Source organism: Artemia sp. Qi Xiang Cuo, chromosome 18, assembly GCF_049724085.1.
Source record: "Artemia sp. Qi Xiang Cuo chromosome 18, ASM4972408v1, whole genome shotgun sequence".
Classification (NCBI taxonomy): Eukaryota; Metazoa; Arthropoda; class Branchiopoda; order Anostraca; family Artemiidae; genus Artemia; species Artemia sp. Qi Xiang Cuo.
In genome coordinates, this window is record NC_142811.1 from 17868246 (window position 1) to 17894346 (window position 26101).

Genomic DNA, 26101 nt, shown 5'->3' on the forward strand with positions numbered 1-26101 from the left:
ATTAATATTAATTGTGATGCTCGCCCTAAGCCTAAGAAATTAATAGTTGATTCAAATACTATTTCAAGATTTAAGCTTAGGATAGAACAGTTAGACTTTAAATTTTTACAAGAAGAATTAGATTTAAATTTGAAGTTTGAGCTTTGGTATGGTAAGATTAAGGATACGTTTTTGGAATGTTGTGAAGTGTCAGGAATACAGAAGAGTAGGGTGTCTCCGAATAAACCTTGGATTACAAAGAGTTTGTTACAGTCAATTAATAGAAGACGTTTTTTATATAAGTTGTCAACAAAGAGCAATGATCCTCATGATAAAGTAATATATATAGTTTATAATAGTAGGTTAAATGCTGCACTCCGACTGGCTAAGGTAGAATATTATAAGGTTAAATTTAAAAAAGTTGAGGGTAACCCGAGTAAGACTTGGAAATTGATTAAGTCGGTGACTTGCCCTGGTAGCGTCTTGATCCGCCCAGATAATATGGGAATGAATAATAATGTTGCAGATGAGATGTGTAATCACTTCGCTACTATTGGGCAGCGTGTGTCATCATCGGTGCCAGTATTTGATCAAGATGGAGATTTTCGTCAGTTCCTACCTGAAGATTGTGATGTGTCTGTGTACCTTAAATCTGTAACTATTGATGAATTATTTGATGTTATAAATAATATGAAAAATTGGTGCATCAGGAGGCGATTTTATTTCGTTGAAGGTTTTGAAGTCGATATTACCTGTTATATCTAGTCATTTTTTAGGACTGATAAATAATTGTTTAATAGCTGGAATATTTCCTGATTGTCTAAAGTGCGCGAATGTTATCCCGATATTTAAAGGAGGGGATAAGAATTGTTTTAGTGATTATAGACCGATTTCTTTACTGCCATTTATTTCTAGAGTGTTTGAAAAGTTGATTCATAGTAGGATGGTAAGTTTTTTAGAAAAAAGACAATTTTTTAGTTCTAGTCAGTTTGGGTTTAGGAGTCATCATTCTACAGAGCATGCAGTTTTGTTTTTAACAACTTTTATTAATGATGCTTTAGACAAGGGTCTGAAGATAGCTTCGATATTTTTGGATATTACTAAAGCATTTGACTCTGTTGATCATGATATACTAGTTCAAAAGCTATATAGTAGTGGTATACGTGGTGATTTTTTAAATGTGATTGTTAGTTTTCTTAGTGGAAGGACTCAGTGTGTCGTGATGGATGGAGTTACATCTAAAATTGAATATATTTCGATTGGAGTACCCCAGGGTTCCGTTTTGGGCCCTTGGTTGTTTTTGGTTTATATTAATGACCTTTGTAGAGCTTCAAGTAATGTGTCTTGTTTTTTAGACCTTGATACTTACGGTACTAAAGGAATTCTACCATGTTTTGCTGATGATGCCCATTTCACTGTAGCTGCTGGAACTGAAAATGAGTTGATGACTATATTGAAACAAGATATTTCTTCGATTGAAAAGTGGATGCGAGTAAATAAATTGAAACTGAATCATAATAAGTCGAATTTTTTGATTTATGGTAGAATTACTGGACATTATCCATGGATTAATAATATAGAAGTAGGGCACCATACTATTGTAAGATCTACTAGTACTAGATACCTTGGTGTTATAATTGATGAAAGCCTTAGTTTTAAAAACCATATTGCATCTGTTAACAGCAAATTGTCTCGTAATATTGGTATTATGCGTAAACTTAGGTATCTTTTTCCGTGTGAAATTCTGAGAATGTTGTATTTTTCTACGGTTCACCCATATCTCATTTACTGTTGTATGGTTTGGTCGAAAACATTCGTAACTCACCTCCATCCGCTCTGCGTAACACAGAATATGGCAATTAGAGTTCTTTATGGTAATCAAATTGACCTATCTGTATCGGTGAGGCATCTTTACTGCGAGTATAAAATTCTACCGTTGGCAGGAATATGTGTATTCTATAATGCTCTGTTTATGTTTAAATATTTAGCTTCGGAGTTACCATCATGTTTTTCAGGAATGTTTAGTCTTGCGTCTACTACTCACGATCATTTGACACGATCTTCTCAGTTGGTGCGAAGACCAGCTATGGTCACGTGTAGGTCTAGGTTTTCAATTCGCCATGTTGTTCCGTTAGTTTGGGAGAGTTTGCCAGAGGATTTGAGGAATGATGGGGGTTTGCAGGATTTTCGTAAGTCGCTAAAGAACCATTGTTTTGATGTGTATATTTTGAATGGATAATTCCACGCCACTTAAGTTTTGTTTTTGAGGAGGGTTTAGTTGCAGCTGAATATGATTATAATTATTATAATTTTGTTGGGTGTTGTTTGGAGGTTCGTTTGTTTTCGGGTCCGGTAAGTTGAGCTCTAATTATGTTTTTTTTTTTCTATTTCTTTTTTTTTTTTTTTTTTTTTGGTTTCTTGGTTTTTTGATTTATTAGGTGGGTTTTCTCCCGCACAAGCATTGCTTCAGGGAATCGATGATGTATATATTTTTTTTTTTTTTAAATAAACCCATTGTTACTTAGCCAAGAAATTGGGCAAATCAAACAGAAATATGACAAATTTTGACTTACGGTCAATTCGTTTGAGAACATTTCATTCCGTAGGCAGGCTTCATCAAGCCGACAATGAGCTTTGGGCAGATTTGAGCAGTATTCACCATAAATTAAAAACTTTTCCTTCCATTGTAGGAAGATGTCGCTGATCCGAATTGCAGCACCAAGAGAACAGGCTTGGCACAGATCGCTATGGAAACCAATGTGGATTTCCGCTATTTCCTAGAAGAAAAGAACAACCTTCTTTTTCTTCTTTCCTTTTGTAATACGGATTCTGTGCTCCAATCATTCCCGATTGTCATAACATCAACAACAATAATGTAAAAAAAAAAAAAAAATCATATTAACCAAGATTACTGAAGAGATCTAATGAAATGGACATCGACAGTTTAATATACCAATAGGTATATATATATATATATATATATATATATATATATATATATATATATATATATATATATATATATATATATATATATATATATATATATATATATATATATATATATATATATATATATATATATATATATATATATATATATATATATATTAAAATATTAAAAAATCCCCCTTAAATTTCAGAAAATACATTCACCCCCTCCCCCCCCCCCCAACATCTTCGTGAATTGGTAACACTGAATGTTAGTAGTTCCCAGAGGTAGTTAGTACAGTTAGCATCTCACATGACATAACTATAATACGTGTCTGTTCTCAGCAGAGAAGTCGTCAGAGACAAAGCACACATATTACGAAGATTTTTTTATTTTTGAAAATAACACGACCCATTTTGCTAAGAACTTTTACATTTGCTATACATATTGCTCTACAGCGTTCCCAATCTGTGTTACTTCTGCTTTTTTAAGTGAAAGAAATTAAACAAAAGACTTTTCCAGCAAATACTGTTTTAATCTCGATTTGTAAAGCTGTGCTTCTTATTTGTTCATTTTTGCGAAAAAAAGAAACGACTTGCGCATAACAGATATAGCTAAAACGGAGAACTATTTGCAATAATTTAAAGCCGTTAAAACGAAAAAGACCAAAACTATATGGGACTGAATAAGAAAAAGAAAAAGAAACTTTTAAATATAGCATTATCTGATCGCGCCATGTCTAACCTGCGATGAAAGCCAAATATAAATTTTTGGGACCAAGATACCAGGAAAATTTCTGAAACATAAAAGTTAATGTTTTTATCTACTGATCAGTACCTGGCGAATTTCTTGAAACTGAAAACGGAAACGATGCTCAATAGTTCAGTTAAAATATATAGCGCAGCCAAGAAATTGTCTTGTTGAACAGACTATCAATAATAATAAAAAAAAGTTTAAAAAAAACACAACTTTCCCCTTTCACACAAAAACTCAGCTGTGTGAGTTCGACTACGATGTTCCGTTATTAGAACGAACAGTGTCAGAGATGGCCTTGAATGGATAGCCTATTTTCATCGAGTGTTAAATCCTACACAGTCTTGCAAAATATTAAGGTTTATCTGCAATAGCTTTTATACAAGCTGTGTTAAACTGAATCTCTTGCTCCTAATACTAACAGATAATATACAATTCTGATGCCTTATTTTCGTGTCCTAGTCCCATAGTAAAGGCCTCGCAAGAAGCTCTAAAGTCTAGAGTGTTTAGAGTTTAGATCAGCTTTATACAGTCTGCTGAATGGAACTTTCTTGTGAGTCCTATTCCAATAAAGTCATTTTTTTGTAATGGAATCATAAAACACACGACAATCCAAGTACGACTCAATAAAAGCCTTGACCAATTGTTTCAAAACTACAGTCCGTAAACCCCTGAGAGTCTACAAAGCTATCTTAATGGACCCATAGTGGGTTCAGTATTTTTTGGTTCACTATACATTATCTTATTTCAGTATGCAAAAAGTGTCTTCTTTGATTTTTAGTGTGTACCCACATGGAATAACGTAACATTTGTCATAAAATTATACGGATTTCGCCGAAAGACTTCACAGTGCAACAATAAATAATTAATAATGTGAAACCAAAATGGTACAAAATACTTAAACAAGACTGGAGCAGCGATCAAAACTAAAAAAAAATGGCACAAGAGAGAGTGGACTAGTCCCCCAATCACTGTCTCTGGTTAGGCTTATGAATAATATTAATAATTATTTTAAATATAATTAACAATTCTTATTAATATTATTATTACATGGCAACGAGTGCATAGTGGCACAGGGTCTTTAATTTCATAGCAGATTATATTCCATTTAACATCTACTCTCTATTATTATGAGCAAGGGATTTGTTGCTACTTCTAGCTCAATTAAAGTTTTCTCGCTATCTATTAGCATTTGGTCAAGAATAGTTGATTAAGTCAAAGGCTGATTACTACTACTACTAACAAGTTACTATAAGACCAAGCTGCCTGAATCCAACACAGATACTCAAAGTCCTCATCCATCCCAATCACAGCCTCCCTCTTTACACCCTTACAAGAAGTTCCCATTTCACTTAAATCCTTCCACCACCATCCCACCCCATTTGGGGACGATCTACTTTTCGTTTGGCCCTAAACGGTTGGCCAAAAAGGGCGATCTTTGGCAATCTGTCATCCTTCATCCGCAAAGCCTGTCCTAACCATCTCAAATTTTCTCTCATTATGGACCTAGAAAGCAGGATAGAACCACATTTTTTTTAACAGCTTACTTTCGACAAACACGGTCAGTCATATGGGTACCAAAAAGATCCGTAGACAATTCATCGAGAAAATATACAACAAATAATCCTCCGACTTTCGGAGCGACCCCGTTTCATAACCATAATTGACCACTGTCATCACTGTGGCTTCCAATTTTCTAATCTCGGTTCGCAGACCTATCTTCTTATTCTTCCATACTTTTTCCAACTGTGAAAAACACCCTGGGCCTTGGACCTTCACTGCATCCACTATCTTTAATAATAACACTAACTAATTAAGTGAGGTTAATCACTTGATCTATCGTCTCGTTACCCTACGTCATCTCCTCACCTTCACTTATTCCCAGTCTTATCGACTTAGTCTTCTTAATATTACTTTTCAAAACCTATTCTTGCACCCTAGACTCTCAAAACCTCCCGAAATCCTTCATTTTACTAACATGTGGGACTCCCAAAAGGCTCATTGAACAAGAAAAACAGTTGAAGTGCACTTGAAGCACAAATGACAGCGAAAGTGACTTCTGGTTTTTCACAAGTTTTTAATGATAAACCTACACAGGAAACTATTCTTCAGCATCCATCTTTAGTTTTCTGATTATCCTCATAAAGTCTAGAAAATACATCTGCACATTGTTCGGTAAATACAAAATTTCTTTTTTGTGGCTTTAACTTTAAGGGTTCACAAGATATGTTAGGAGTTTTGGGGGCCAGTCATGCTATAAAGTCTAGGGGGTCTGCTGGTCAAAGACTGTCTAAATGAGCTTGCACTACAATTCGTGTCATGAGAAATCAATATCAGACAATTTTTAACTTCGATTTGAGTTAGTTTTATGATTCTACTTTTAAAAAATAAGTTTCCTTCAACAGGCACAGCAAATATTACGGAACAAACAAGAAGCCTTCATTAAGCAGGCTGTCAAGCCTACCATGTGCCTCTGTTTCCACGGTAAAGGTCATCAACTTCATATGAGTGCCCCAAGGGAACGACATTGACAAAGATTACAATAGAAATCAATCAGAACTTCCAGAGTTTCCTAGTAGAAACGACCGACTTAATTACAAAGTTTTCATTCGTGGAGTTTTGATCGAGATATGAAGGTAAGAGAAGTTAAAAAGGTGTTGCTAGTTAGTAGCATTACTTCGCATTTTTCAGCCTCCCGTAGATTTGATGCACAACTTTTCAACTGAAACACAAGCTTCAGTGGCGCTAAGGTTAAAAAGGTGTTGCTAGTTAGTAGCATTACTTCGCATTTTTCAGCCTCCCGTAGATTTGATGCACAGCTTTTCAACTGAAACAACTGAAACACAAGCTTCAGTGGCGCTAAGGTTAAAAAGGTGTTGCTAGTTAGTAGCATTACTTCGCATTTTTCAGCCTCCCGTAGATTTGATGCATAACTTTTCAACTGAAACAACTGAAACACAAGCTTCAGTGGCGCTAAGGTTAAAAAGGTGTTGCTAGTTAGTAGCATTACTTCGCATTTTTCAGCCTCCCGTAGATTTGATGCACAACTTTTCAACTGAAACAACTGAAACACAAGCTTCAGTGGCGCTAAGGTTAAAAAGGTGTTGCTAGTTAGTAGCATTACTTCGCATTTTTCAGCCTCCCGTAGATTTGATGCACAACTTTTCAACTGAAACACAAGCTTTCAAAGAGCGGGCGCTAACGAACTCTAAGTAAGGAGTGACTCGGCTCAATAGCATCCGATACTCTAAAAAAACAGAATTTTGATATCAATTGACACATCAGAATGATTGTTTTTTTTTGTGCTGATTCCTAATATATAATATTCAATCAGTTTAGTGTTACCTATCAAAAGCTACGAGTCTGAGAAAATTTGCTTGATTTTTGAAAAAAGACGAATACCCTAAAAAAATAAACGAATCTTAATAAAAATTGCACCAGCAGATTTAGCGTATTAGAGAACCCTACTGTAGAGGTTGAAAGCTCCCATATGCAAAATTGTGGAATTTTGTATTTCTTGCCAGAATAAAGATCACAGATGCGTCTTTATTTGCTTTTTTTTTTTTTTTTTAGGGGTGAGCGTATTGAACCAATGATTCTAGAATATCAGGAGAGGGCTAACTAAAACAGAAATTAAAATTCCTGGTGCCCTTTTTAAGCAACTATAAGAATTAGAGGACAACTAGCCCGCCTCTCATGCCAACTTTTCCCCAAAGTCCTCCTATCTAACTTTTCAGACAGCCGTTTTGCTCAGCATGGTTGAAAGGTTCAATTATTACGCCTTTGAGGATAACATGAACCCCAACAGTCCCTAGGGAAAGGGCTGTAAGTTATGAAATTTGCCAATTGTTTATATATAATATTTGCTATTGGAAAGATACAGACACTTTTCAGGGATGAGATTTTCTGTGCGAGGAATTTTCCTTAGGGAGTGAATTTTCGTGGGTGAACTTTCCAGGGGATATTTTATGCTGGGAAAATATACGAATATACCTATACTAAATTTCTATATGAAATTCTTTTTATGTGTCTTTCTTTCTCTTTGCTGACTCAATTTTACATGTGAAAATGTTCCGGGCGAATTTTCCAGGGTAAATTTTTAGCGGGATCGGAATTGTCTGAAGGATTTTTCCGCGGGGAGTACGGATTTTCCATGAGAGGAATTCTCCATGGGGGAATTTTCCTTGGGACAACTTTACACTTGGGATGGAGAGATTTCCAAAAAAATTTCCATTCATTTTGGTTTCCATCATGATTTGAAAACCGATCAGAAACTAAAGTCTTTTTCAAATGAAAGCATGCTAAAGAAAATTTTTTAGGCATGATCGTCCGTAAGAAATTTTACGGGGAGAATTTCCAACGAGGATGAAATTGTCCGTGGGAGAATTCTGGGCGGGGGTAGTTTACGCAGGAAGAACTTTCCATGGAGGAATTTCGAATCAAAGGAGGAAATATTCCATGAGGGAGGAGCCAAATTTCCTGTAAAAATTTGAAAAACGATCCGAAATTAAATAAAAAACAAGCTTTTTCAACTGAATACAAGGAGCAACGATAAAACTTAAAACATAAAATAAATTATTCTATATAGGGGGGGGGGTGCTTCCTCTTCAATACCTCATTCTTTGCGCTAGTTAGACTTTTTGTCCCAATTCTTTAAAACGACTCCTGAAATTCAAGGACCGCTTAAGTAAAACAAGAAAGTTTTTGAAAAGCACTAACAAACTACAGCGTGAAGAGGGAGATGAGGAGGGGGCAACAACCCTCATATACGGAATAATTTCTATTCGTTTTAAGTTTTGATGTTACTCCTCACTTTCAGTTGAAAAAAAATAGTTTCTTATTATTTAATTCAAGGAGAGGGCGATTGCAAACAATAGTATTTCTATGACAGAAACTGAATAAAGAAGCCCAGCAAAACATGCTATATCAGAAGACATGTCAAGTTTTAGCAATATTAAGAAAGATCTTATAACTCTCAACTTCAAATGTTGATGAAACTACATTAGGACAGCTGACACAAATCAGGTTTCCGATGAACGACAGGTAAAGGGAAAATAAAAAAATTAAAATAGTGAGTAATATTCCCAGTTGAAGGCAACACCAACAAATAAACGCTGTAGTTGTTGACCCCCCAACACATTTAAAATGTTATATCCAAAGAAGCATTTGTCTTCAGAATAATGATGTCACATTCCTTAAAGACGATCTCAAAATGTATTGTACCAGTTTAAAAACAACTGGTATATAGTCAATGCTATTGCTTTTAAAATTTGTCATATACTTAAGCTCAAGCTCGATTATATCTCCCCTTTCCCACCAAATTTGCAACACTGCCCTTACTTACAAGTCACTATGCGCGTTAGAGGAGAAACTCCCGAGAATAAAATTGAGCGCCTCGACTACAAAGATCAATGGTCAGAAATTCAGTCTCCTTGGTGTTTGACACCTACGTACCTGATTTCAAGTGAATCCGGATGGTTTAATACGAGATAGGTGAAAAATCGTTCCCTGTCCGATTAGCCCAAATTGCTTGCCCCAATAAGTTTCAAATAGATCTGAAACCCTATGTGCCAAACCCGGGAAAGGCAAGTTTGTCTACGAAAATCATTATTACCGCGCTTCATTTCCCCAACATTCGTCATCACAAATTTGAAACCTATCGGTGAAAAAAAGCATGATAATATTTCTGCTGAAAAAGTAGTGGTGGGAGAGGGGTGGTTTCGGAGAGCCTTTAGCCCATTTTGTGTCTCCAATCATCTCATCAAAAATTCTTACATGATTGCCCTTCCAACAAAGTGCCCATGTTTCTGCTAAAATAAAGGGCAGGGTTCTGAAGGGACCACAGACCCATCTTATGGATCGAATCATATAGATTGAAAATCATAGCCCATTTTTAAACAAGATGGGGCAGGGCTACCTTTCAGGTCAAAAGTTGAGTATAGGAGGGGCAGGGTGTTGACTCAGGCTCGCATTGACCCTCCAGTCATAGAGATTAAAAATCCAGGGTTCAGATTCAAACGAAGTACAGCATGCCTACCAATGTACTAAAACGTTAGCAGGGGTATTGTGATTCCAGTTCAACAAGGTCCAATATGCCTACCTTTCTGCAAGCACGTAGGCGAGAGAAGGGGCTAGGGATTCTGAGGAACCACCGACCGACCTTATACATATTGTAATATAAACTTAAAATGAGTTTTCCACAGAGTTTCCCGCTCGAATGCTAAAACACACCTGCAAGAAACAAAAGCTCAGCGAGACAATTTCAAATCGTTCTATCTGACACAGACTATAAAACGTCAGCTCATACACTGTATGCTTTGACTCAAGGACAAGCGAAAACCCTCTTTTCTGGCTCTGGGCCTGAATTATACATAGCTTTAGAAAATGCCAAGACATTTTCATCAATCTAGCCAGAGGTCCATACTTTTTGTAAGAACCCCAGGGGTTAGAGCCTCACTACTATCTCGCAATAAATTGAAATCTCCTACACTAAAAAGAAAAAACTAAAGTGTAGCTCCTGCAACACAATAAAGAAAATGACAAAAAACTCGAAAATCAATCTCCATAAAGAAAATAAGCGTCAAAATCGCTTACAATATCGTAACTTGGCATCTAGTAATATAAAGGCTTTACCATAAGCAATAAACCTCTCCCTTCCTTGCAAGAAAACTTCACATTTTTCGTATTACAGCCACAAGGGGACTAGTTTAATATAGGTCACTAAGGAAACAAAAATGGATTTCCCCTGTTTCCTAGATGTAAAGACTAATTTAACTTTCACATTTCCTTGAGAGATATTTAGATTGGACTTACGATTTAAATCCAAAACTTTCTTCATGCTAGTGGCATTATTTCGTCAAATAACAATTCAATTATCCCACAAACTTAGGTATAATTTAATTTTGTGGACACACATAGCAATTACTACCATGATTCAGCTTTTGAAGCTAGCGAATCGTTACATCAAGTTGAGCGTCATCTCAGTATCTCAACAAATTTATGAACAAAATCAAAAGTTCATGGACAGCTTTTTGATAAAAAATTTGATTTCAGCTTTGCCAGGGAAAGTGTCTAAGAGGAGGAGTAGGCGGGACGGCGTATACCCCACTGCCTTTCCTCAATTGAAAAAAAGAAGAAGATTTAGGCTTATTAGTAAGCTGAACAACTGTGATACAGTGTTACCAACGCGGTACAATAGTACCGTTTTTGGGACGTCCTGGTACAATATGGTACATTTTGAAGTTTGTTGGTATAATAAAATCTTCGGATACATTTTGGTTTTACTAGCTCCTTTTTGACTCACATATTTGTTCAAAGTTTTAGTATATTGTAAATTTTCATTTTGTACGGGAAATTTTTAACCTGCTGTTTAAATGGTAAAACTTTATTTCTTGCAATACAATCTTAGTCGTAAAACTGGTACAGTTTATTTCGAAGCATTTACAACACTGCTGGGATCGGCGTGGACCTGCATAAAACCTGATTAATATTTTTTTAGTTTTTTTTTCTAGCCTAATTTCACCTGTCTTTACCCCTTGGCTGACCTCTACACAGATACAGACCTATGATCTCTGGAGCAAAAAAAAATTCAAAACAAAATCTTAATCTAGTTTATTCAACATGCCAGGGAACTCTACCACCACGTATCCAATCTCGGTTAACCCTGTGCGTATCACTCAAGCACTCCTCGTTGCTACGTTATTCTTCACAGAGGTTTATTTTACCTAATTTCGTGGTCACCTGAAAATGCCCCGTTTTGCCATTAATTTCCCTTGGAGTTCTATCCCAACACATAATTTTCTCTTCTCTTCTTTTAAAACTATTTTCAGTTGTTCTAAAATTTTAAATTCCCATTTTTAATCTTTAATGCCAACTTAGTCTTTTCTGTTCTCCCCACTTTCTTTGTTTCTGTTACTCCCTATTGTTATTATTATAACTTGTTTCTTTCAGGTATTTTAATTATATTCTAGTTTATATCCTCCTTTTTCTTAATTTGTATTTCGTGATTTACAGTAATGATTATGGTTGTTTTGGTGTTTTATTACTGATTGTGTAGCCCACAACAAGCCAAGCTTCTCGGCCAAATAATAGTTTCATGTTTGTAATAATGTTTTAACATGAATTTAACGATTGATTAACAGCTTCAAATAAAAGAACTAAAAAAAAGTCGAAGAGGTTAGCTTCCGCTGTGCCCTAGTCCTAAAAGGTAGGGGTACCTCAGGACACCAGAATTTTTGTTATCTAATTTTTGAACAATTTTAAAAAAATGGCTATCTCAAAATTTGTAGCAGATGGGTTCAGAGAAAAAAGGGCGTGGGGGAGGCTAGTTGCCCTTCAATCTCTTGACTCTTAAAAAGTGAACTAGAACTTTCAATTTCCAATCAAATGAGCCCTCTATGAATTTTATACGAGCATCCCTTTCATAATAACCATACATGCCTTCAGAGCATAGCTTAGAACGCCTTCTCCCGGGCCCTCGGGGTTGTATTGACACCAGAGTTTTTTTTATCTGACCTTTGAACTATTTCTAACAAAATGCCTATCTCAAAATTTTCAATAGATAGGTTTGGAAAAAGAAGGCGTGGGGGGGGCCTAGTTGCCCTCGGATATCTTCTGACTATACAAAAGTGAACTCAAACTTTCAATTTCCAATCAACTAAGCCCCCTCTGAACTTTATACAAAAATCCCTTTCATAAAAACCATATATGCCTCAAGGCATAATTTACAACGTCTGCCCTCGGGCCCTGGGGGGTTGTGTTGACACCTGAGTTTTGTTGACTGACTTTTGAACAATTCTTAACACGATGGTTATCTCGAAATTTTTATCGGGTGCATTTGGGGAAAAAGAAGCGTGGGAGGGGGGGGGAGGGGGCTAGTTACCCCCCAATCTCTTTTGACTCTCAAAAACTGAACTAGAATTTTCTATTTAGAATCAAATAGGCCCTCTCTGAAGTTTTTACGAGCATCCCTTCCATAAGAACCATATATTACCCCAGGGCAAAACTGGGCCCTGGCTGGCTGTGTCAACCCTGGAGTTTTGGTTATATGGTCTTTGAACTATTTTGAAAAAATTGCTATCTCAAAGTTCTTATCAGATGTGTTTGAGGAAAAAAGGCGTGGAGGCGAGGGGGGGGGGGTAGGTGCCCTCCGATCTCTTTTGACTCTTAACAAATGGACTAGAACTTTCAATTTTCAATCAAATGAGCCCTGTTTGAAGTTCATACCAGCATCCCTTCCATAAGAACCATATATGTCTCCAGAGCATAACTTACATCACCTGCCCCTGGGCCCTGGGGGGTTGTGTCGACACCAGACTTTTTTTTTATAAGGTCTTTGAACTAATTTTAACAAAATGGCAATCTCAAAATTTTTATCGGATACATTTGGGAAAAAAGGGCGTGGGGGGACTGGTTACCCTCCGGTATCTTTTGACTCTTAAAAAGTGAACTAGAACTTTCAATTTCCAATAAAATTAACCCTGTCTGAAGTTTATATGAGCATTCCTACCATAAGAGCCATATATGCCCCCCGGGCATAACTTACAACGCCTGCCCCCGGACCCTTGGGGGTTGTGTCGACACCTGAATTGCTCTTTTTAACAAAATAGCTATCTCAACATTTTTATCAGATGCATTTGGGAACAAAGGGCGTGGGGGGAGGGGGCTGGTTACCCTCCAATATTTTTTTACTCTTAAATAAGAACTAAAACTTTCAATTTCTAATCAAATGAGCCCTCTCTGAAGTTTATACGAGAATTCCTTCCATGAGAACCATATATGCCCCCAGGGGATAACTTACAACGCCTTAGCCCGGGCCCTGAGGGGTTTTGTCGACATGTGAGTTTTTATTATCCAACTTTTGAACAATTTTTAATAAAATGGCCATCTCAAAATTTTATCCGGATGCATTTGGGAAAAAAGGGCGTGGAAGGGGGGGGGGCTAGTTGCCCTCCAATCTGTTTTGACTCTCAAAAATTGAACTAGAACTTTCAATTTACAATTACATGAGCCCTCTCTGAAGTTTCTACGAGAATTCCTTCCATAAGAACCATATATTCCCCCTGGGCATAACTTAAAACTCCTGCCCTCAGGCCCAGGGGGGCTGTGTCGACCCAGAGTTTTCTTTATATGGTCTTTGAACTATTTTTAAAAATGGCTATCTCAAAGTTCTTATCGGATGGGTTTGAGGAAAATAGAGCGTGGGGGGGGGGAGGTAGGTGCCCTCCAATCTCTTTTGACTCTTAAAAAGTGAACAAGAGCTTTCAGTTTCCAAACAAAAGAGCCCTCTTTGAAGTTTATACGAGCATCCCTTTAATAAGAACCATATACGACCCCAGGGCATAACTTACAACGCCTGCCCCCGGGCCCTTGGGGGTTGTGTTGACACCGGAGTTTTTGTTATGTGATGATTGGACTATTTTTAACAAAATAGCTTTCTCAAAATTTTTATCGGATGCAGTTGGAAAAAAAGGGCAAGGGCGGGGGGGGACTAGTTGCCCTCCGATCACTTTTGTCTGTTAAAAAGGGCACCAGAACTCTTGATTTCCAATCGAATGAGCACCCTTTGAAGTTTGTACGACGACCCTTTCCATATGAAGTGCCTCTGGGATAAAATAATAATAATAATGATAATAATAAAACATTGGAGCCGTATGGCCTTCACTATAGGCAACGCTATAGCGTTGCCTCTGATAGTGTTTTAACATGAATTTAACGATTGATTGATTGACAGCTTCGAATAAAAGAACTTCCTAGCCTCCACTATGCCTAAGTCCTAAAAGGTAGGGGTACCTCAGGGTTGTTTTGCAAGGATCTTTTTTTTTCTTATGACAGGCAGGGCAATGGCGCTGCCTAAGTAAAGAACGATGTTGGCACAATGTATTTTTTTTTTCCTTTAGACTAGGACACTTTGTATCGAAGGAGTTGTCGTAGAAATTTCAAAAAGGGCTCATTCGATTGGAAATTGGAATGGCTAGTGCCCTTTTTAAGTCAAAAGTGATTAGAAGGCAACTAACACCCCTTCCCCGCCCCCCCCCCCCATTTCCCCAAACATATCCAATAAAAATTTTGAGATAGCCATTTTGTTCAAAGTAGTTAATTTCGAGATAGACATTATGTTTTTAAGTAAGACACTCCCCCCACAGCCCACAGGGCAAGGGTTATAAATTATGCCCTTGGGGCATATAAGGGTTTTATAGAAAGGTTTGTCATAGAAACTTCAAAAAAGGCTCATTTGATTGGAAATTCAAAGGGCTAGTCCCCTTTTAATGGTCGAAAGTCATTGGAGGGCAACTAACCCCCCTCTCACACCCATCTTTTCCCAAAACACATCCAATCAAAATTTTGAGATAGCTATTTTGTTCAAAGTAGTTGAAAGTTCTGGAAATTAGATCTTTGAGGATGAACCCCCCCCCCCCCCTCATAGCCCTCAAGGTAAGGGTTATAAGATATACCTCGGGGGTATATAAGGTTTTTATAGAAAGCGTTGTCGTACAAACTTCAAAAAGGGCTCATTCAATTGGAAGTTGAAATGGTTAGTGCCCTTTTTAATAGTCGAAAGTGATTGGAAGGCAACTATTGGAGGATTATTGTGCGGGGTCACCACTTTTAAAGGCAAAAATGGCGCAAAGAGTTGCCATGCCACTTACTGGAGGGGGACGATCCCTCTTTGGCCCCAAATTAGAGGGATTTGCGCGGTTACTCCAACGGTTCCGTATACTAACGTGATCGGATGGTCTATGGCCACATTTAAAGCCAAAGTTTACCGATAAGATTTCTAATTAACTCTTTTAGATCCGACCTAAGCTGAAACGTTAAAAAGAGTACATAGAAAATGCTTACTGTATTCACAATCACGCGGTATAAAATGAACTGATTCAAAAAATGAACACTTCCTCCCGGCCCGCTAGCCGTGTGCTCGGCGGGGGTTACTAGGGTGGTAAATGAATCTTTCCAGCCAATCCTAGGACTACTAATTTACTGGTCAACCGCCCTAACTGCGCAATTTTTCCCTCGTGGTCTATTAAGCACGTACGCAGTTAAGAGGACCCAAAATGGCGTCAAAAAAATAATAAGAAAATTAATATTTATTACTTAAGGAAGGAAAATAATTAAGGGGCCGAAAGAAATGACTCTGGGAGTGACATTTATCTGACAAAACTGGGACCAAGGGTTCCAACACCTCCCTCCTAAGATAAATGGCCCACATTCCCGTTGGATTGGCTGGAAATTCAAGCACAATATCAAATTAAAATAAACACTAAATTTCCTTTTTATCTTCTTCTGGTCTTCCAGGTTCATTTCTTCCTGAGAGTTCCTGCCGTGCGAGGGTTTCTACCCTGCCGAGTAGTATGGGGTACTATGAAGTCTTCCTCGTTTTTCAGTAGCCTCTCTTCCTCCTCTGTTGAAACTAATTGCAGGATGTCGTCCTCGGGACTCGTAGAAATTGATTGTGCACAGCACAATCAAAAAAAAAATTTTCTTGCTCTCACGAATTTACATTTGAGAGGAGCAGAGAATCAATTTCTGGCACATGTGATGATGCCAGCCATTGTGAAAAATTGGCTGCACTAGCCTCTTAACTTCCATCTGTGGAAACAACCCCAAATCTTGATAAAAAGTAAATTGCCCCTTGGAATAATTTCAAATAATCTAAGGCCGAAAATACACAGGCCATTGAAAACGGTAGGGGTTCAGGAAAATGAAGTAAATATCTGAGCGAATCATGAACCGCTCTTTTCTGGTATCCCTCACCTGGTATAGTTAGCTGAAGAATATACGTTGATGCTAATTGAAAATGAAATTTGGATACATCTCCCACTGAATACAATTTGCCGGAAATACTTGTCGACTCCCATGAAGAATAACAGCTATGAATAGGGTTGCTGGACCAAGGTTTGGGTGAAGTATGAAGTGACTGGGAGAGAGTATCCCCCAAGGACTCCAGATTGGAAAGGCAAAATCTCGGTAAAGGGATCACAACTTGTCCGCCAGTTGTGCATTGAGGAAAAAGGGCTATCTTTCGTGACTTCCCGCAGGGGATCGTCCCCTAAGTATTTCTCCCCCTCAAAAAGGATCGACATATCTTTTGACTTGATGTTACTAATCTCAGACTAGTTTTTAAAGATGTACAATCTGATTTAACATTCAATATTTCCCAACCTTCCCCCAACTAGTGTTATGTCATCCATCTCTATTTTGTAGCCATCTTCTTTTAGTGCCCCTGGGTTTTTGACCTCTTTTTCCCCTTATTATCCATGTTATCAAGGCACAGCCCATCCAACATTTCATTTTTCCCCTAATGCTTACATATATCTTTATTCAAATAGGGACTTGCCGTCAGCGTTCCCGTTATCTGCCCCTGGTCTTGATTTTATTTCGAAGTCGTATTCTTGTAGGCAAAGGGCCCACCGTGCTAATCGTCGGTTACTGGCTTCATTATTTTTAGCCATTTCTATGGGTTGTGATTTGTCACTATTGTAAATTTTCGTCCATATACAAAATAGTCCAGTTTTTTGACCGCATAAACTATCACAAGACATTCTTTTTCAATTGTACTATAATTTAATTCTGCTTTCGATAATTTCCTGGATATAAATGTGATTGGATATTCCCCATCTTCAAAACTTTGGTATAAAGCTACCCCTACTCCGTAATCTGAACTGCCAGTTTGTAGCAAAAATGGTAAGGGAAAATCAGGATTTTTCAGTATCCTCTAGCTACAAAGAGCATCCTTCATTATCTCCCATGCATTATGTTCAATTTTGGTAATGGGTTGGGGTTTAAGGCCCCGTTTCGTGTGTATTCTGTCAATGGCGTAACAATTGTTACAAAATTTGTCATGAATTTTCTATAATATCCTGCCAACCCCAAAAATTACCGAGCTTTTTTCTCTGAGGTCGAACCTCCTGCGTTTCTAATTTGTTCTGTTTTTTTCCCATAATTAGGCTATTATACTATTTCCTATTTTGTGTCCCAGGTATTCTGTCTGTGTCTGTACTAATTTACATTTTTCTACATTCAAAGTTAGTCCAGCTCTCCTCAGCCTGGTTAATACTTGTTCCATATGGATTAGATGTTCATTGAACGAGTTCGAAAATACTATAATATCATCCAAGTAGGCTCTTGTATAGGGTAAGGAACTTAAAATGCAATCTACTAGCCTTTGGAATGTTGCTGGTGCCCCTTTTATTCCGAATGGCATGTACCTAAATTGATACAACCCAAATGGAGTAATAAAGGCAGTTTTGGCTGAATCATCTGGGTCCATTTTTACTTGCCAATATCCCCTTCTCAAGTCTAAAATTGATATAAATTTTGCGGAGCCAAATGACTCTAGAATTTCATCCATTCTTGGTATTGGGTACGCGTCTGATTCGGAAATATTATTCAGTTTTCTGTAGTCTACGCAAAATCTAATGGAGCCATCTTTCTTCGGGACTAATACGACTGGTGCTGCAAATTCTGAATTTGATGGTTCTATTACCCCTCCCTCGAGCCGTTGGTCAATTTATTTTTTCTTTTCTTTTCTTTTTGCTTCCGGGATTCGGTATGGGTTTTGTTTTATGGGTTTCTTGTCCTTTAATAGTATTTTATGTACTACATTTTCAGTTTTTCAGATCCGGTCTGTTAATACGTCTGCAAATTCCGTGAATAACTTGTTTAATTGGGATTTCTGAGCCTGGCTCAGATATTTTTCTGCCGAAACCCTTTCAATGGCGTTTATATGTGTTTCTGCCGGGTCTATTGTACCTAAAGGGGCACTTTTCTCGTCATGTTCTGAGGTCGAAATCATGAGACCGCGCTTTTGCGGATCCTTGAGGTTTTCTTTTTCATTTTCCTTGTTAAAGTTCCTCAGTAAATTCACATGGTAAACTTCTTCCTTTTTTCTCGCTTCATCTAATTCTATCGTATAATTTATCTCAATCATTGTCTTTAGTACCTAACACAGTCCTTTCCATCTAACGGCCAATTGATTATTTCTGTCTGGTAATAAAATGATTACTTCCTCCCCTTCCCGGAATTCGCGAAGTCTAGCGGATGTATATTAACAGGGTTTTGGTATGACTGCATATTTCACATCTGCTTGTTTCGCAATTTCGTGGTAGTTATATAGTTTCTCTCGTAGTGATAGAAAGTGGGTTATCACTGTTTCTTCATTTTTCTCCTCATTCTTCCATGATTCCTTTAAAATGTCTAACACCCCCCTTGGGTTTGTCCCGTATAGTATTTCAAATGGCGATAACCCTGTAGCTTGGTGTGGGGGTTCTGTGTATACAAAAAGGACATAAGGAAACACTTTGTCCAATTGATTTACGTCGTCTCTTACAGAACGTGTCAATATGCTGATTCGGGTTTCATTAAATCTTTCTTTTACTCCATTTGTTTGCGAACGAAACGGAATATTTAATACTTGTGTAATACCCAGAATTTCGTATAATTTTCGGATATATGTCGATATAAAATCGGGTCCATTATCTGTTAAAATTTCCTTCGGGATTCCGTGACGCGAGACATATTTCGCTAATTCTTTAGCGATTTTCGGTGATTTTACTGTTCGCATTGGGAGAGCTTCTGTGTATCTCGTGGGCAGATCCTTAATAACTAAAATGAATCTGTGTCCCACGCTACACTTCGGAGGTGGGTCTAAAATGTCCGTTGAAATTCTCTCAAATGGTATGCCGAAATGAGCATTGTTGTCATTGGAACCTTTTCATTTGGTTTTTTGTATGAAACTAATTGACAATCTTTGCATCTTTTACAAAAGTTGATAATATCTTTTTTTAATCCTTTCCACCAAAAACGCTGCAAGACTCTAGGCTATCTCTTGTTCTTTGGGATCCCATGTGTCCCCCCGTTGGGCTTGAGTGAGCCAACTTTATTACCGCTTTCCTTAATTCATGTGGTACCAAAAGTTGTAGTTTTTGAGCGTTTTCCCCAGTCTCCATGATTTTGTAAAGTAGATTTCCATTATTGGAAAACTGTTTAGATTGCGGATTTTTTTTATTCGTTACTGCTAGTTTTATTTTTTTGCAGTCTTTATCGTTAATTTGTAGTTTTGCGAATTTTTCGGAAGTTAGTCCGAGTGTTTCAGTTAGCTCCTCTTTAGTCCTTTCTGGTTTTTTTTCTACGGTCGATAATTTTTCTTGTTTTTGGTTATATTCCTTTTCATCCGCCCTTCTTTTGCTTTTAGGTTTTCTCGGTTTTGTATTTTTTTATGAATATCTCGTCTTTAAACTGAAATGGATTTTGCATAGTCCTATTATCATTGTCATTAGTGGGGGCACATACTCACGGTTCAATTTTCAGTTACTCCGTGTAAATATAATTAATAAGTGGATACTTGATTTTTAATTGTTTTACCTGAAGTGGGCTAGCTCTCTGAAGTCTCCCCAACTTAAAACGTCAAACGGAAAATTAGTTAATAACCCTACTTTTAATTATGTTCTAACAGGCTTTAAATGTGTATTGCCTATTTCTATTATGACATTAGCTGTCGGACAATTATGTTCTTCTCCTTAGTAGCATAGCGATGCCACTTTTTTTTTTTAATTTATGTCGGTTTTCTTTATCAAGTCTTCCTGTACATAGGTTTGGTCGCTGCAGGAATCAATAACTATTTCTACCGATTTACCATTTAGTTCGCTACACACTTTGTGTGATTCTGCAAATGCGCAAGTTTTCATATTCCTAGGTTTTTAGCCCATGCAGTTCGCTTATACGTTTGACACTTTTTCCAATTATCTCGGGATCGATCATTTCTCGGATTGTCCTGTCTTCCGTTTGCCCCATCGTCCCTTGTTCTGTAATTACTGTCGTAATTCTTTTTCGCGCTTCGGCAATCTGAGGCATAATGTCCTCGTTTATTACAGTTATAAAAGGTAATGTCATACTGTTCCTATTTTTGGCCGTATTTTCTACCGTCTTTATTTGGGTAAATGGTGCTATAGTGACCGCTAAAGTTACAGCGGTAGTATGTTATTTATCCTTTTGTTTGCCATTTTTGGCTAGAATTCTATTGAGTCTCTTTGTGCGGGTATTCTTATCTAACTTTTCCTCCCAAACTTCTTTTTTGTGAGAATGCCTCCCTTCTATTTTGAGTGTACCTCTTTGCTGATTCTGCCATTTCTTCAATTGTTTGTGGGTTTTTCTCTTTTAAGTACATCGTCATATTTGGATAGGTATTTTCTAAGAATTGTTCCATCGCTGTTTTATTAACTATTCCCGTTATTTTATCTTTTATTTCTTCCGGGTCTTCTAATATTGTATAATACTCTATCTCCAGCCATTTTAAACACATATATTTTAATTTGTACACATCTTCTTTATAAATTTCGTTGTTCTGCTTTCTCTCGCTTCTAAAACTTCTTTGAAAGTGCTCGGGGAGGAGCTGAAGTTTTTAAAAAATAGCTTCTTTTAGCCTTTCAAAATCTCTTGAGTATTCCATTGGTAAAGCTTTATATGCAAGTTGTGCTTTGTAGTTAAGGAGGGGTTCTATTCTTGTCACCCAATTTTCTCTCGGTAATCCGCTTAATTCCGCTGTTTTTTCAAAATTGTATAAGCATAAATGTAAATCTTTATTTTCTTTCATTGATTGAAGGTTTATTGCTTGTATTCTCTCTATAGTATACGATTTTTGAGGCTCTTGGTAATTTTTCCCTGCAATCATATTCATTATGTATTTTCTTTCCTCTCTGTCTGCGTCCTCTTTTTTTTCTCTGGCTATCCTATCAGCCTCTTCCTTTTTTTCTCTGGCTATCTCTCTGTCTCTCATGAAATTTAATATTTGTTGTGCTGTATCTACTTGAGTACTCTTTCGCGAGCTCCTACTGGAAGTTGAGCTTCTACTACTCCTGCTGCTTGGCCTACTCTGAATCTCACTGTTATAATATTCTCTTAACTCGTTTTCTGAGTCTACTCGTTGTATAATATTTTCTTCTCCCTGCAACTCTCTTATTTTTTTTACCTTCTTTGAAGGGTGAGTTTTTTTTGTTATACCCATTCTTTCTTGCAATAATTTTTCCTTATGTATTATCACCACTGTTTCTTTTGTTCGGATTCTCTATCTGAGAGTAATTCTTTCTGTACTTGCTTTAGACTTTTCTCTTCTTCTTTGGTTCGTACCGGGGATCGCTCTATTACTGATTTTGGTTTGAAGAAATCCTCTTCACATGTCTCAGAAATGTCTATTTCATCTGTTGAGTGATATATGGTTCTATCTGATGGTGTTTTTCTTAGGGTATTTCCAGCGGGAGTCGCATATAATTGTGTGTCTGAATCCGATTTTTTTTTTTCCGCGGTAGATCTTGTCTGAATTCTTCGTTTGTCCGCCATTATTTCAAGGTTTATTTAACGTCTTTTGTTCAAATGAAGATCCTTTTATCAATGTTTCTTTTTATCTTTTAGTGAGAAATTATTTCCTTTTAATTTGTCGATTATTTTTGGGTGGCGCAGCCTCCCTTGTCTCAGAAGTTAATTATTAGCGTGATTTATTGATTATTAAATTTTATTATCTATTATTATCCGACTAGGCACAGCTCAGATAAAAACTTTCTCTTTACAATTTTTATATATATACCCACTCTAGGCTAATTTCTAGGCCAATTTTTTCGTCTCTTCAAAAGCGCGGAATTCTTTTATTATCAGATTTACTGATAGGACCTTAACTCGCTGCCACCACTTATTGGAGGATTATTGTGCGGGGTCACCACTTTTAAAGGCAAAAATGGCGCAAAGAGTTGCTATGCCACTTACTGGAGGGGGAAGATCCCTCTTTGGCCCCAAATTAGTGGGACTTCCGCAGTTACTCCAACGGTTCCGTATACTAACGTGATCGGATGGTCTATGGCCACATTTAAAGCCAAAGTTTACCGATAAGATTTCTAATTAACTCTTTTAGATTCGACCTAAGCTGAAAAGTTAAAAAGAGTACATAGAAAATGCTTACTGTATTCACAATCACGCGGTATAAAATGAACTGATTCAAAAAATGAACACTTCCTCCAGGCCCGCTAGCCGTGTGCGTGGTGTCTGCTTCGAAGGCTTTAAATGACTTGGTATATATAATAATATATCTGAGTGTGGACTATTCATCTAAAAGCACGTAATTCGTTGCACAAAATTTTCGATACAAGAAGTAAAAATTGACGATTAAAAACCCGGTTTACAAAAAAAATAATAGGACCCCAAATCTGTAATAACGAAGGTCGGAAAATAATTAAGCTGCCGAAAGGCATAACTCAAGGCGGGACCGGTATCTAAAAAAACTGGGACCAAGGGTTCCAACAATAACTAACACCCCTTCCACGCCCGCCATTTCCCCAAACACATCCAATCAAAAGTTTGAGATAGGCATTTTGTTTAACGTAATTGTAAGTTCTGGAAATTATATCTTTGACCAGGACAATCTCCCAACAGTCTTCAAGGCAAGGGTTATAAGTTATACCCTGGGGGGATATTAGGTTTTTATTGAAAGCTTTGTCGTAAAAGCATGAAAAAGGGCTTATTAGATTGGAAATTCAAAAGGCTAGTGCCCCTTTTATACAGGTAATTCTGTAATTCCTTTTATACAGGTAATTCTGTAAAGATATTGGACTACCAGTATCGGCTAGAGGAAGGGAGGGCACGGGAATTCCTTCCCCTATATTTTAGAAAATACTACTACTACTGCTATTAACAACTCACTGCAGTACCAAGCCACCTTAGGCCAACACAGCTACGCATACTCCTACTGCCTCCCAATCTATTTAAAGCCTCCCTCTTTAGACCCTCCCTCAAGTTTCAACTTCCCTTAAATCCTCCCTTACGACCTCCTCCGCCCAATTCAGGGACAACCTGCTTATCGTTTGGAGCAAGATGGTTGGCCGAAAAGGACGGTCTTTGTCAATTTGTCGTCCTTTATCCGCAGAACATATCCTAGCCATTTCAACCATTCTCTCATTATAGCCCTAGAAAAGGGGATAGAAGCACATTTTTCGCACCCTTTAGTGTTTGAAATACGGTCAGTCACCTTTTTTTATACGAAATGATTCATAATTTTTATTTGGTGTATAACAAGTCTCAGTGTTGATTCAGTATTATTGAGTTTTGATCTTGGTCTTATTTTAGTTTGACCTCCAGTGATAACTCATAGTAAGTTATTTATGACCTTTAACGTAGTTGCTGCGGTATTGGCTTATATTGTCACCCTATCTTTGTAAGCCAATCATCGTAAGCTGTATGAACAAAAAAACAAAATTATCAGCTAGATTTTGGAAAAACATCTTTTTGTATTTTCATAGAAAAAAACTGAAAACAATCTTTTCCTCTTCCCCTTCCCTCACATTTTCATGAATTAGCGTTCTTGCATTAAAGCAATGCATTAAACATCAGTGACAAAAAAAAAATAAACATCAGAATTCCCTTTCAATTTCAAAGCAAAGATAGACAAGAATGACAAATTATAAGATCTTTAAATTTTGTAAAGATCGTAAGGTATACGTAACATTACATACGTTAAGTACGTAATTTTGCAATCACTTTTGAGAGGGAGGAAGTGAAAGAAAAAAGTAAAAATGAAGCATCCGTTATCCCAATAGGTAATGTTGAGAGACTCACTAGTAGGAGTTTAATAATCGATTTAGGAGAAAAAGTCTTGGGTGAACCAAGCCTCATCAATAATTACTTTATGAACTTTTTGAGGCCACTACTTGCTTTGCTTAAGGTTCATATCAAGACTAAATAGAGGAACTATTGCGTCGAATAAATCATTATCTAGTAGCAGGGCCGTATCCATAATTTTTTTTGCAGGGGGTGGTTTACACAAGGATTTTTTTTTTTGGGGGGGGGGGAGGGGTACACAAAAAGTGCAAAAAAGGTTTATATCCATTTTTGTTACAGGGGGGATCAAAACCACCACCCCCCTCCCTGGATACGGCCATGTCTAGTAGGCATGATTCAGATTCACTTAGAAAGACTTGTAGAGTTAAAACAAGAGAAAAAGACCTTTTTTATAGGTCCTTAGAAAAAAATACGCGTCAATTTCATTGGCTTGTATCTTCAACCTATTATGTACGCCAATCATCGTAAGCCGCATGTCAAAAAAGAAAGCCAAATAGCCCCTCCTTTTAAAAACCTCATTGGTAGTTTCTGTGTGAAATTTTAAGGCAATAAAAAGAAAGAAAAGGTCGCAAGATTTTTATAATTGTCCCTCTATTTTCTCTGTTCTGAAAACAGGTATTAGAGAGGTCAAACTAGAGAGCGTAAAATTTTAATTCCTAGTCAGGCTATCATAAGAGAGAATGTTGCACATCACCCATAACCCAAATTAAAAATAAATAAATTATAGAGACTTACTATGCTTAGAGATTTCACAGCAATGACAAGAGTAAGAACGTCAAACCCGACTCATTTTGTAAAAAGTATTTTTCAAACTTTTTTAAAAATTCAAAAGGAAAAAACAAATTTAAGACGAAAAAAATACAAGTTTAACACTCATTTAAAAATAAAACCCAGGGCAAAGTTTGCTTGCTGTTTTTCGAATTAAAACAAAGAGTATTGGGCACTTATAAGAGGGGAAAGTCAAGTCCTTATCTGAGAAAAAAAAACCGACGCCACCTAATTTCACCCTCCAAATCGTAACGTTAATGACAAAAACACGAATGAAAACTTTTTTTTCTTTTCTTTTTTTTTGCATCAGCCCAAAACAAAAGAACCACCATAGCAAAAAGGTTTTTATAGAACGCGTTGTCGTAGAAATTTCAAAAAGGGATCACTCGATTGGAAATTGAAATTGCCAGTGCCCTTTTTAATAGTCGAAAGTGATTTGAGGGCAACTAACACCCTTTCCGCGCCCACCATTTCCCCAAACACATCCAATCAAAATTTTGATATAGCAATTTTGTTCCACGCAGTTTAAAGTTCAGGAAATTATACCTTTGAGCAGGACACTTCCCCACAGTCTTCAAGGCAAGGGTTATAAGTTACGCCCTGAGGGCATATAAGGTTTGTATTGAAATCTTTGTCGTAGAAGCATGAAAAAGGGCTCATTCGATTGAAAATTCAAAGGGCTAGTGCCCCTTTTAATAGTCGAAAGTGATTGGGGCAACCAACCCCCTTTCACGCCAACCTGTTCCCAAACATATCTAATCAAAATTTTTAGACAGCCATTTTGTTCAACGCAGTTGAAAGTTTTGGGAATCAGGTCTTTCAGGATGACAACTCCTCACAGCCCTCAGGGCAAGGGTTGTAAGTTATGCCCTGGGGGCATATAAGGTTCTTGTAAAAAGCGATGTCGTAGAAACGTCAAAAACGGCTCATTCGATTGGAAATTGAAATGGCTAGTGCCCTTTTAAATAGTTGAAAATGATTGGAGGGCAACTAACCCCCTCTCACGCCCACCATTTCCCCAAACACATACGATCAAAATTTTGAGTTAGACATTTTTTCAGCGTAGTTGAA

The 26101-nt window shown here is 37.2% G+C and overlaps 1 protein-coding gene across 1 annotated transcript in view; it reads right to left on the minus strand.

Annotated features, from left to right (window-relative positions):
- Positions 1–26101, minus strand: part of LOC148941270 (protein vav-like) — a 163584-nt gene that overhangs the window by 109474 nt on the left and 28009 nt on the right. The window contains exon 3 of the mRNA XM_089103854.1: positions 2553–2756. Coding sequence (XP_088959980.1) covers positions 2553–2756 — 204 coding nt within the window. The remainder of the gene's footprint in view (positions 1–2552; positions 2757–26101) is intronic.